Below are 12069 nucleotides of genomic sequence, written 5' to 3' on the forward strand. Positions count from 1 at the left end.
ACTGGGGCGTCCAGAGGCAAGGCATTTTCATCATCTTGCATATGGTGGGATTGTTGAGAAATATGGTCGTTACGAAGATGTCTGAATGGGTTATCAGGCATGGAGCTTTCAATCTGACTTGAGCCCTGCGATGGTGTGTTGGGAATCTCCGTGTGATTGAGCGGCTTTGGTGCAGGCGGCTGAGGTGGGCTCGGGGCCTTCTTGGGTTGGATAAGTTCGTCAGTAGTGGTGGTGTTTGTAGTAAGTCGAGTGGGCTCAGGTTTGACATGCGTGGCAAATTTCTTCTTGAGAAGACAACTTGACGACGTGTCATCTAGAGCTGGTTGAGCATATCTTGGCTTAAATATGTCTCTCACGACGGAGTGACTGGCGGGCGCCAGCGCCGAAGACATGCTGAGATCCTTACGCATTCCACCATCGCTTAAACACAAGGAGCATCTCCAGTGTTGCCTGTCGCTGTCAGTCTTTGCCAATGGTGGGTGTATGCGTACCTTACGGATCAGCACCAGGAGCAAGTGAAGGCTTTCGGCAGCTATCATGGTAAGACGTGGAGCATTCCGAACACGAAACAATTGGGTTGAAGCTCGTGGCACTGCTCTTCTCACAAATCCGACATACAGATTTACCCAATGTGACGGGCTTCGAAGGTCGTCTTGGACGAGGTGCAAGGCGACTTTGTGAATTTCGGTGAGTATCCCGGTTGTCTTGCCTATGTGGAGCAGGTGGTGCTGGGAACGACTTTGATACTGGGAACGTATTTGGCTTCCGCTGACTTGGTGCAGCTGACGCAGTTTGGGTGTGCCCACCAAAGCTAGGGACACATGTCAGCGTGGCTAGAGATTACTTTGAATTCTGCCATACCTGTGCCTGAGTGCAGCAGAGCTAGTTGGCAGATGCGCTTGTCGATTTGTGGAACGTGGGCCACGTGTCTCTGAGCTGAAATTTTCGTATGTTGTACGTTGACGCTTCAGCGGGGGCGGTGATATCGAGCCCTTTCGGCTTGGTTGTCCATGGCTTTCGCTCACAGTACGAGGCTTTTCGGAGTCTATCTTGGTGCCAACACCGGATCGGCCATGATGTGATGACTTAGCCCGACTTTGAAAGGGTTCCCGTCGCTCGCCATCATGATCGTCCATCTGAAATAATGTGTGAAAGCAAGAGGTGACACCTGAGATAGTACGTGCATGTTAGCGCATGCTTTGTAATTGTCTTTGAGTAAGCCAAGTGACGATGAAGGAGATGAATCAGCTCTTTTCAGTTTGTTGTTACACGGCAGCATTTCGCAGCATTGGAGGCTTCCGCTTTGCTTCTTCAACGGGCAGGCACGTGCAGGCAGTGACTCCCGCGACGTGCCATGCCACGCAGCAGGATCAAAGGAGAACCATCACAATGCTCTGCGATCTAACCTTTTACCAGTAGTCATCATGAGAGAAGGGTACAGGCCAAGTGTCGGTGCATTTTGCAACTTACTTTTTATGTGGTTCAGTCCGCTGACTCGATACTGCAGAGAGTGAGCTTGGCCACACGAGACGCGTCCAGAACGAGGTGCCGACTCCGCGTGGCAGAGGGGGAAAGACGACGTAAGGGCGGCCTGCGTCCAGCCATGCGGACTGTGTAATGCACCATGCGCCCAAGTGAGAGGAAGGAGCGAGGCTGGCGGCGGAGGCGGCGATACACAGATGGTCGTGTAGTGCGGCGGGCGGTGCTAACAACAAGAAAGAATCAAGGTTCAGCCTTCGGGGTCCGTCGCGCTATCACGTGCCGATGACCCGGTGGGGCAGGCGCATCTGGCCTCTACCGGAAAGTGCACCTGCATGTACTCGTTGCTGAGACTCACCAACTCTACTGCAGCGCGTAACTCCAAGCTGCTGCTATGGATTTCCTAAAGTCGGCGGTTGCGTCTGCCATCTCAAAAGGCCCTGCATTTGGCTACACATTTGGTGATCGGGTCGACTTGAACGACTCCATCTGGACACTGCACAACGGCACAAAGCGAGTATGGCCCGGAGGTCTGCACATGCATAGCCGCTTGCTAACATCCACCTGCTAGGAAGATGGCTCTAAATGTAGCATCTTCTCCTTCGACGTGACCGCCAACAAGTCGCGATTACCCCTCGCTCGCAATGCGCTGCGCAAGCTACGAACGCTGCGTCATCCAGGGGTTGTAAAGGTCCTAGACACAGTAGAGACGGAGACGTATATCTACATCGCGACCGAGCGACTAAGCCCGCTGAGCTGGCACGTCAAGAGAAAGAGTCTGACGGAAGAGACGACCAAATGGGGGCTACACAACATTGCGAAGACGCTCAAGTTCGTAAATGCCGACGCTGCGTCCATACATGGCTGCATCCGTCCAGCCTCGATATTCTTCAGCGAAAGTGGCGAGTGGAAACTTGGCGGCTTTGATGCGCTGAGCTCCGTCAAAGAGGATGATTCAATCCTACCGACCTACGGTGGTCTCATACCAGATGCGGGACGGTACATGGCGCCCGAGGTTTCGAAAGGAGGGTGGGAGGTTGTTAAGCAGAACCCGACGCACGCAGTAGATGCATACAACTTTGGTGTTCTCATCTTCGAGGTCTTCAACGGCAGCTACAACAGCAGCGAGCAGTTAGGGCAAATGAAGAGCATTCCCCCATCTATGCACCAGTCGTACAAACGCCTCCTCAACCCGAATCCAAAGTCACGCATGAGCGTGGGCCAGTTCTTGGACCAGGGAAAGCGCATCGGAGGCTTTTTTCAGACGCCTCTGATCCAAGTCACGGACGACATTGAGAATCTGGGACTGAAGGCCGAGGATGAGCGAAACGAGTTGCTTGGAAAGCTGGACGCGGTCGCAGACGACTTTCCTACAGACTTCTTCAAGATGAAGGTTCTTCCCGAGCTACTCAAATCAGTCGAGTTCGGAGGCGGAGGCGCCAAAGTCTTCGGCACTGTCATGCAGATAGGGCAGAAGCTGTCAGATGAAGAATACGAGAGCCAGATTACGCCAGTTGTGGTGCGACTCTTCGGAAACCCAGACCGAGCAATCCGAGTCTGCTTGTTGGACAATTTGCCGCTCATGATTGACCACTTGCCTCAAAAGCTTGTCACCGACAAGATCTTCCCGCAGATGGTAGGCACCAGTTAGGCACTATCACGCATATGCTAACCCCACCAGGTGACTGGCTTTTCAGATATTGCACCCGTAGTGAGAGAACAGACTGTAAAGGCTATCCTCACAGTAGTACCCAAGCTTTCGGACCGGGTAGTGAATGGTGAGCTTCTTCGCCATCTAGCAAAAACGGCGAACGACGAGCAGCCTGGCATTCGGACGAACACCACAATTTGTCTAGGCAAGATTGCCCGAAATTTGGGAGCTAGTGTACGTGCCGGTATGTTCGAGACACAGAGCAGATGCTGACATATGCAGAGTCGAGCCAAGGTTCTTGCTGCTGCGTTCTCTCGCTCGCTCCGTGATCCGTTTGTGCACGCCCGGAACGCTGCCCTCCTGGCGCTGGCCGCGACAGCCGATCTCTTCAGTGAGGATGACTGTGCAACCAAGCTCCTCCCTATTATGTGTCCATCGCTGGTGGACAAGGAGAAGCTCATCCGTGATCAAGCGCAGAAGAGTGTTGACATCTACATCGCCCGTATCCGTAAATTTGCTGCTACAATGCCGGATACGGTACTTCCATCGCCAGGCCTTGCGTCTGGCGGGGAATCCACTCCACGCATAGGAACCCCCGCGAATGGCACCTCGTGGACCGGTTGGGCTATATCAAGCTTTACCAACAAACTAGCATCTACAGCTGGCGAGATACAGGCCAGCTCAACAACGAACGGAGCAGCAGATCAAAGATCGTCCTCAGTGCCACCAGCTGTTATGACGACCAGCAAACCACCAGTTCCGATGTCGACAAAGCCAGGAATGCCCCTTCATAGCGCTAAGAGTACAGCATCGATTCCTACTATAAGGTCACCAGATCCAGCGGCGGCCTTTGATGACGAGGCAGAGGATTTCAACAACGATTGGGGCGGCTTCGCCGATGCAGAGGACAAACCACAAGAGGAAGAGGATCCATGGGGCACACCAGCCGTGTCGAAGCCAGAATCTACGACGTCATACGACGACAAAGGCGAGCCAGATTTTGCGGGTTGGTTAGCAGCACAATCCAATGCGAAGAAGACGACGAAGAGTGCTCTCCCCAAGGGTCTTATTAAATCAGCAACGCCAGCAGCAAAGACAGCGAGACCGGCGGTTGGAAGCAAGTCGAGCACAACGGGAGCGACGAGGAAAGTGATCGTGCCGCCCAAGAAAGAGGTCAAGAAAGAAGAACCGAAAGCGAATGAAGACGAAGAAGAAGGCTGGGGTGACGCCTGGTAGTGGTACGGTGTCTTGCAAATGATGTCCATTGTTCAGCATAGCGACGGCGTCCTTGCGATGGGTCAAACCTGGTAAGTCTCAATCAGACCAGATGGAAATTTTAGAGCATACAATCTTAGGGATACATAATGTTACACGTGATAGCGTCGTCGACTTCTATGCCTTCTTCTCCTCCTTTTCTCGCTTGCCAAACGTGTAGGCTAATCCACAACCTGCGACATTAATTGCGCAGAGAGCAAGTGATCCTCCTCTTACTATGCCGCGAGCACTGAACTTGTTCTTGATACCCTAGTGTTCGATTAGCTTTTGCCACTGTCTGAGCACGCATTTGGTAAAGCGATCCAAGCATACCTGACTTCTCCGCATGGCCAGCAATGCATAAAGACCACTCCATGCAGCCGTGATACCGGCAGCGTCGGTTTTGTAGTTGCTCAGGTTCAAGTAGGAGGAAAAAAGCAGGACGGGTGTAAACGTCATAGGGAAAAACTGGAACGGACGCGCATGTTGAGCTGTGATTAAGGTCGCCAGGAGTGTTGGCGGTACAGAGTTCTCTACAAGAGAGCAGTAAGTCAGTCATCTTGTATCGGGATATCAAGGCCAGAGTAAGACACGTGAATGACAAGATGAATCAGGAAGTGACATGCGAACGTACCTCCCCAATTCCTCAGCGATTGGAGCACGGATTGCTTTGGTTGTTCAGTCATTGTGGGGCTCGTAACACTTCTCGGTTTCGATGAAAGAGTTTATGGCTGGGTGAACGGATTCGGTGCTGAGGGAACAATCGTTGGAGGGTACATGGGTTGAGATTGGGTGAAATTGAATGACGTTAGTCCGGCAAGTGGACCGTCAGCCCGTGCCAACCCAGCACCTGGAAACTGGCCTTCGGAACCCGCGAACTTCAACAGAGGCAGATAACACGCCTATTACGACTAATGCGACTACAACCGTGTCCCCTAGACGACATCATAATCAACGCACACACCTTGCAACCATCGTTGTAGCACTGCCGGCCGCCCACACTTGCGCATCGGCCTCCCTTCGACACCGCTGCCCGTCCGGCAGCACAGTCTCCCACCCCGTAAACACCAATACCCCACACACATAAACTCGTCCGCCAAACAATGTCCGCAAGAACCTCTGGCTCCGACGCCAAATCGCGCGACCACCATGACGGCAGCGCCGGCCGAGCCTTTACCGTGGAGCAAAAAGCCGCCGTAATACGCATCAAATCGTGTGCGCCAACAGCCTACTACAAGATCCTCGGCCTCGAAGAAGTCAAGACCACCTGTTCAGACTCGGATATCAAAAAGGCGTACCGCAAGCTCTCGCTCCTTACGCATCCGGATAAGAATGGGTACGACGGCGCGGATGAGGCGTTCAAGCTGGTCAGCAAGGCGTTTCAAGTGCTGAGTGATCCGGATAAGAAGAAGAAGTACGATCAATTTGGCGGAGATCCCGATGCGAGGTTCGATCCTAGAGCGCATGCTAGTGCGAACGGTGGAGGTGGCGCGAGTCCATTCGGAAACGGGTTCGCAAGGAGAGGAGGCTTTGAGGACGAGATGACACCCGAAGAGCTGTTTAGGCAGTTCTTTGGTGGTGCTTTCGGAGGGCCTTTTGGTATGTACTCACCCATTCGACCAGAACCTGGTGCTGGTGATAAGTCGAGTCAGTCGATCAAAGACTAACACTTTACAGGCGGCATGGACACAGGACCAGGCTTTGTCTTCAACCTAGGTGGCGGCCCTGGCGTACGCGTTCACCAATTCGGTGGCGGCCGACCACGCAGACGCCCCGGAACCGCTGTGCCGCCCGGCTCCGAAGGCCAACAGAATGTCTCCTCAGCTTTTGCAAATCTCCTTCCTCTCCTCTTCCTCTTCGTCCTACCTCTCCTCTCCTCCCTCTTCTCCGGCTCGAGTACCACATCCGCAGGCCCCAGCCTTGTCTTTGAAACCCCCCGAACCCCGAACACAATGAAGCGCGTATCCTCACGGATAAAGGTAGACTACTTTGTCGATCCCAAGGACGTCCACGACTACACGCCGAAAAAGTGGCGGAAATTGGATGAGCAGGCTGAGAATCAGTATGTTCACATTACCAATACGCGGTGTCAGAACGAGCGGGTTAAGCAGAGGAGAGCAATGGAGGAAGCGCAGGGTTGGTTCAGTGTGGACCAAGAAGCTATGAACAAGGCGCGAAACATGGAGTTGAAGAACTGTAATAAGCTTAGGAAGTTGGGACTGGAAGTGTACTAAGTCAGGAGCCTTGGTACGTTTGATCTGGATAGACTTGTTTGTAGTTTTGGCTGTACGTACAGTGTCTCCTTGCTGGCGAATGGTCGGCTTGAGCGGTCTTTTGAGGGAGTTGCCTTGGGGATATGATTAGTCTCAGATGCACGCATGGCGTATAGAGGCGTTTGATAGCATCAGCCGCGCGTCGAGGCGCAGGATGTTCCCTTCTTGAGCGAAGTTACCCTATTGCCTTTCCGCATTCTTATATACATCTTCTCATACTCGTCATGATACTCGTCCGGTGCGATACTCCAGCCCTAATCTTACATACATACATGGTATCCTACACTCTCCACTTTTTCCCTCGTCTCTATATCTAGAAACCCCAGAACCTAGCAATCCTCATTTTGACACCCTCCCAACTATTCAACTTGGGCCTTACATCCAAATAAAAGTTCAACGCCTTCCCCGCCTTTCCCTCGTCTCTCCCCGCATAGAAATCAATCACATACTCAATCTTCGTCCCACAGCGATCCACAACCCAATCGTGTCTATCAAACGGCGGCTGATACCCCATCAGACTCTTCCACCGTGCTCTGGGTGTCAAACTAGTGCTTAACCCAGAAAAGGAAGCAAGCTTAGGTCCTCCGCATTTCTCCGCGCCGCGATTCGCCTCCCAGGACTTGATCTCATGCCAGGCGCGCTCATTGACGGCGTTGTGGATGGGGACTATGGTGCGCATGTCTGGGGCAGAGGGGTCGTAGGATTTGCGGCGCATTGCGTCGAAGAACATTTGCTCAGAGGGGTAGATCCAGTTTCCTGTCTTCTTGTCGGAGCCTGTGTCGCGCTCGTTGTTTGCTGGGCGGGCATCGGGTGTGGTTGGCGCGGCGAGGTTGTCGGGGAGGGCGCGTGGTATTGTGCTGACTTCGCGGTCGGTGCCGAGACGTATTTGGGAGAGGATGCTTGCATGTGAAGGGGGTGGGGACGTTGTGCTTTGGTCTAGGGAAGAGGAGTCGCATGATTGCTGGACGGAGGATTGTGAGGGCGCTGGCGGGGCGGCGGGTGTTGGTATGGGTGTGCTATGAGGATTTGAGGGTGCATTGGCATTTTGGGCGCGGGCTTGGGCGAGCCATGCTTCGCGAGTCTTGTGGTCGACTGGACAGGCTGCGGCTGGGTCGTCTCGTGAAGACATTATGGCGGAGAATATGTGAGGACTGGAGATTCCGAGAGACTCGGGATGGTGACGGAAGCAGGTCGAGAAATCTTGGGCACGGGCCTTTGCGGAAATGGTCTGGTGCTGATTGGCTGCTTTGGGACCATCGCGATTTGACGCTGCAGACGTGTCCAGCGCGCTTGTCTTTCTGCATACAGAACAAAGTCTATAGTAGGTAATTAATTTCCAAGACCCAACCTGTCAAAATGGTCACCGCGACGGATAGTTCCGCTTTCCCAAGTCACTGTCTTGGATCCGCGCTTTCTAGACCGCATCCAACTAGACCCTGCATACCGGTATAAACAGAACCCCACCTGCACCAAAACCCCCCGACTTTCACCGCTGCCCTTTGTGATTTACTCCTTTTTCTCTGTCTTGTCTAGCAAACCTCAAGATGTCCGACATCCACCGTGCCAGCACTACTGCTCCCGTAAACATTGCTGTTATCAAGTACTGGGGAAAGCGCGACCCCAAGCTCAATCTCCCTACCAACTCGTCCCTCAGCGTCACCCTCGCGCAGTCCGACCTCCGTACCCACACCACCGCCTCTTGCTCGTCTACCTACCCGAAAGAGGACACGCTTCTCCTCAACGGTCAATCGCAAGATGTCTCCGGTGCAAGGACACAAGCATGCTTCAGGGAGCTGAGGGCCCTGAGGAAACAACTCGAGGAGAAAGACTCGGGTCTCGCTAAACTCGCCGACCTTCCTCTGCGCATTGTTTCCGAGAACAACTTCCCCACCGCTGCTGGACTGGCTAGTTCGGCTGCCGGTTTCGCTGCGCTTGTCCGCGCCATTGCAAACCTCTACGAGCTGCCCTCTTCGCCCACGGACCTTTCCCGCATCGCAAGACAGGGCTCGGGCTCAGCGTGCCGATCGCTGTTTGGTGGATACGTAGGCTGGGAACAAGGCTCTGCTTCAGATGGCAGCGACAGCGTTGCTTTCCAGGTCGCGCCCGCAAGCCACTGGCCCAACATGCGCGCAGTCATCCTGGTTGTCAGCGCAGCCAAGAAGGGCGTGTCAAGTACCACTGGCATGCAGACCACCGTCGCTACCTCCAGCCTCTTCCAGTCAAGAGCCACAGAGACGGTGCCACGACGCATGAAGGAGATGCAGGAGGCCATCCAGAACAAGGACTTTGAGGCCTTCGGCAAGATCACCATGATGGACAGCAACTCTTTCCACGCCACGTGCCTGGACACCTTCCCTCCCATCTTCTACCTCAACGACGTCTCCCGAGCAGCCATCAAGGTTGTCGAGAGCATCAACGCTGCCGCGGGCAAGATCATCGCTGCGTACACCTTCGATGCCGGCCCAAATGCTGTTGTATATTACCTCGAGGAGAACGAGAAGGAGGTTGCAGGTCTGTTCAAGCAGATTCTGAACGAGAAAGATGGATGGCAAGGCGAGAGGGGCCAGGCTGTTCAGGCTAATGCTGACGCGCTCGAGAAGGTCAAGTTCGACGCTGGTCCTGCTATCACATTCTTGGAGGAGGGTGTCAGCAGAGTTATCTTGACAGGTGTGGGTGAGGGTCCAGTCAAGACTGAGGAGAGTTTGATTGATGAAAAGGGTGAACCCGTTAACAGCGCATAGAGCGGCTATGGCTAGCCAAATCGCCAATGTTGAGTAGATACCCGTGTGTAGAGTACAATGCTATCAAGTCGGAAAAGGACCAAGAAATGGCCTTGGTCAAACCACAGTCGTACACTTGGCCAGGAATTCTTGAAATACACCCAATCCTCAGAGGCTGTCTTCTCTAGTGCGAGAATACGATTCATCGTCCGTTCTGAACCACCTGCTTCTCTGCCCGCTTACTACCCCTGAGCCCCCGTTCCAGCGGAATCAATTTGGGTTGTGGCTTGGATTGGTGACCACATTCCCTCTTTTCCTGGTCTGTTGCATGTTCGTGGTAGCTGCAGAGATCGAGAACATAAAAACTGCTAACACGAAATCGCTTCTGGAAATATCTCTCCGTCCCCACCCTCTTGAAGAAACGCAAGAGAAACTCGCGCGACAATTCGTCGAACCTGTCCTTGTCTTCGAATTCATCGCCCATGTCATCCCAGTATATGTAGTACAGATCCACAAAAAGGTCCAGTAGCGGATCCGTAGGGGACAGGTTCGCAAAAGCATAGTTGATGACAGCATAATCCCATATCATTGTGTGGGGAGGCGCTGCACGTTTCACAATCTCCAGATTCAGAGCAGTTCTCAATCGACTCACCGCGAATCGATCGGCGAACACGTACAGCTTGATCCTCCACGATGCACTAGACCGATCGATCTTGTTCGCGTCAAGAGTGGTGAGATTGGGCAGGTTTTGGGTGTATAGCCATTCGATGAATAGGCCGAAGATGGCTGGCTCAATGTCGGTAAGACGGACAACCTGGTCTTGTGCTTCTTTCCAAGCTCCGCTCAGTGCCTTTGAGAAGTATTCCGAGTAGTGGGTCAAGAATGCCTTCTGGACGTTGTATTTTATGCATTCGGGACCGACTTCGACAACAACGCTGCTGGAAGTACCTTGTCGTGCCGCAGTACTGGTGCATTGTTAGATGTATGCCTCATGTCACTGAAAACTTCCTACCTATGTTGTGGCGGGCTGTCCCTGTTGATTGGACATTGAGGTGTAGTCATGGTTCTGATTCTCGTATTGTTGGGTACGGCGCTGGAGTTGTGGCGATACAGTTGTGGAAGGAATCAAAGGTGTTGACGTCCCTGACTCGAAGATTAATAGTTGTGAGTTTTAAGGCTAGAGAAAGATCGAGATCAACTCATATAAGGAAGTGAGGGGCCGGTGAGTGAGGTAGCAGTAAGTGGGTTGACGGTAAATGAGGTGTGTGAGAGAGAGGAAGTGCCCTAATGTGTCCATCTTTTCAGAAAGGTTGAAATTGACGAGCAGGCTAACACCAAGATAGGCGATCAATAGTGAGGTGAGAATGGTAGACGTAGATTAGATGCGATGAGGCTAACATAAAGCCACTGCACGACATACGATGGAAAGCCGGACTGATGAGTTGGCAGAGACAAGATCCGAAAGCGACAGGAAGTTAGAATGCAACGAACCGTAGCACTGGAAACCATGGTATAAGATCCCTCCCGAGCATTCAATGCAACGCCCAAAAACAAACAGAAGCAGCCATGACAGAGAGCATGCAAGCATCATCTAGTCGAGAACAACGGCGAGAATGATGATGACCAAAACGATAGCGAGGATAAGTAACAGAATGCATGCCTTGCTCCTCGCGCTTTTCTGGTAGTTGCTCGCTTGCTTGAGGTTCACATGTGCGCCTCTCGAGGCGTCGTGGGTGGTCTCGACGTTCTCCTCGATGATGTCGAGTTGAGCTCCCTGCTCGTGTACCATGTGCGCTACATCGCGGAAGAGTTCGTTGAGCTCGCCGACTGATTGCTCAATGTTGCGGATCTCGGATTCGCGCTCAATGATCATGGATTCCTGGAAGTCGACCTCATCCTGGTTTGCCAAGCGCAGCTGCTCCTGCTCCTGGTGTTGGCCAAACTCGCCTCCCCGCTCCTCGCTTGGCGACGATACGTCTTGCAGGGCGGTGCGTGCCGCTTGTGCCGATTGCTTCTCCTTCTCGAGCGCCTGCTTCTGGAGGTGTTGGAACTCGGTGAGCGTGGCCTTGAATTCGCGCTGGAGCTTCGACTGGGTAAACTTTTGCGAGGGCTGTTTCCTGTTAGCTAATGCCTTGCATCACGCGGGCTGTGCATCCATACTCCGACATCAGGCCAGGTTGTGATCTTCTTCAATCCCTCTCCGAGCTCTTTGAATTTGTCCGATGTCTCCTCGACGGTCGTCTTCACGCGCTCGCGCACGCGGGCTGTCTCGTGCTTGGTCCCTAGCTTGGCGGTCTCTTGCGACAGACGGGCAACGTTGCGAGTCAATGCGAAGAGGTCGTCGGACAGCTTGTCAGCGAAGTCGCGGAACTCTGGGTCGTCGGCGTAGGACGGATCGTCGTCCCTTCGCCATGTTGTGGGTTGCGATTCGAGGGCGCTGGAGCGTTGGAACGACATGTTGTCGGACAGGGAGGCAGACACTGGCGGTTTGCCAACAGAAGCTATCGGGAGAATGCGTGAAGCTGTGCGATCGTGTGGATGGCTGCTGCAGCCTGGTACAGAGGTCCAATCGTGGCTACCTGGAGGTTGGGTGTTCGGTGGTTCCTGCGGCGATGACGAAGGACCGCGGCCAAGGGCACATGGCACAAGGCACAGGCGGGTCTCTTATGTAAGCGCGCATCTGTCGGCCCAG

The 12069-nt window shown here is 53.5% G+C and overlaps 8 protein-coding genes across 8 annotated transcripts; 3 read left to right on the plus strand and 5 right to left on the minus strand.

The window, feature by feature from the left end:
* Positions 1–421: 421 nt before the first annotated feature.
* ACET3X_003861 (uncharacterized protein) lies at positions 422–1816 on the minus strand (the record flags this gene model as incomplete). The annotated part of the gene is made up of 6 exons (XM_069450002.1): positions 422–450; positions 497–532; positions 774–811; positions 862–1168; positions 1471–1501; positions 1811–1816. The coding sequence occupies 6 exons, from the start codon at positions 1814–1816 to the stop codon at positions 422–424; spliced, it is 447 nt and encodes a 148-aa protein (XP_069307839.1).
* A 57-nt stretch (positions 1817–1873) lies between these two features.
* Positions 1874–4366, plus strand: ACET3X_003862 (uncharacterized protein; the record flags this gene model as incomplete). Its single annotated transcript, XM_069450003.1, has 5 exons — positions 1874–1996; positions 2051–2833; positions 2867–3115; positions 3161–3364; positions 3413–4366. The coding sequence occupies 5 exons, from the start codon at positions 1874–1876 to the stop codon at positions 4364–4366; spliced, it is 2313 nt and encodes a 770-aa protein (XP_069307840.1).
* A 156-nt stretch (positions 4367–4522) lies between these two features.
* On the minus strand, positions 4523–5070 carry ACET3X_003863 (uncharacterized protein; the record flags this gene model as incomplete). Its single annotated transcript, XM_069450004.1, has 3 exons — positions 4523–4654; positions 4718–4917; positions 5019–5070. The coding sequence occupies 3 exons, from the start codon at positions 5068–5070 to the stop codon at positions 4523–4525; spliced, it is 384 nt and encodes a 127-aa protein (XP_069307841.1).
* Positions 5071–5487: 417 nt separating this feature from the next.
* On the plus strand, positions 5488–6618 carry ACET3X_003864 (uncharacterized protein; the record flags this gene model as incomplete). Its single annotated transcript, XM_069450006.1, has 2 exons — positions 5488–5983; positions 6062–6618. 2 exons carry the CDS (start codon positions 5488–5490, stop codon positions 6616–6618), a joined length of 1053 nt encoding a protein of 350 aa, XP_069307842.1.
* A 352-nt stretch (positions 6619–6970) lies between these two features.
* ACET3X_003865 (uncharacterized protein) lies at positions 6971–7786 on the minus strand (the record flags this gene model as incomplete). Its single annotated transcript, XM_069450007.1, has 1 exon — positions 6971–7786. One exon carries the CDS (start codon positions 7784–7786, stop codon positions 6971–6973), a length of 816 nt encoding a protein of 271 aa, XP_069307843.1.
* A 415-nt stretch (positions 7787–8201) lies between these two features.
* ACET3X_003866 (uncharacterized protein) lies at positions 8202–9398 on the plus strand (the record flags this gene model as incomplete). The annotated part of the gene is made up of 1 exon (XM_069450008.1): positions 8202–9398. One exon carries the CDS (start codon positions 8202–8204, stop codon positions 9396–9398), a length of 1197 nt encoding a protein of 398 aa, XP_069307844.1.
* A 181-nt stretch (positions 9399–9579) lies between these two features.
* ACET3X_003867 (uncharacterized protein) lies at positions 9580–10439 on the minus strand (the record flags this gene model as incomplete). Its single annotated transcript, XM_069450009.1, has 2 exons — positions 9580–10342; positions 10390–10439. 2 exons carry the CDS (start codon positions 10437–10439, stop codon positions 9580–9582), a joined length of 813 nt encoding a protein of 270 aa, XP_069307845.1.
* Positions 10440–10968: 529 nt separating this feature from the next.
* On the minus strand, positions 10969–11834 carry ACET3X_003868 (uncharacterized protein; the record flags this gene model as incomplete). Its single annotated transcript, XM_069450010.1, has 2 exons — positions 10969–11487; positions 11538–11834. The coding sequence occupies 2 exons, from the start codon at positions 11832–11834 to the stop codon at positions 10969–10971; spliced, it is 816 nt and encodes a 271-aa protein (XP_069307846.1).
* Positions 11835–12069: the final 235 nt, after the last annotated feature.

Source organism: Alternaria dauci, chromosome 3 (assembly GCF_042100115.1).
Source record: "Alternaria dauci strain A2016 chromosome 3, whole genome shotgun sequence".
NCBI classification, from domain to species: domain Eukaryota; kingdom Fungi; phylum Ascomycota; class Dothideomycetes; order Pleosporales; family Pleosporaceae; genus Alternaria; species Alternaria dauci.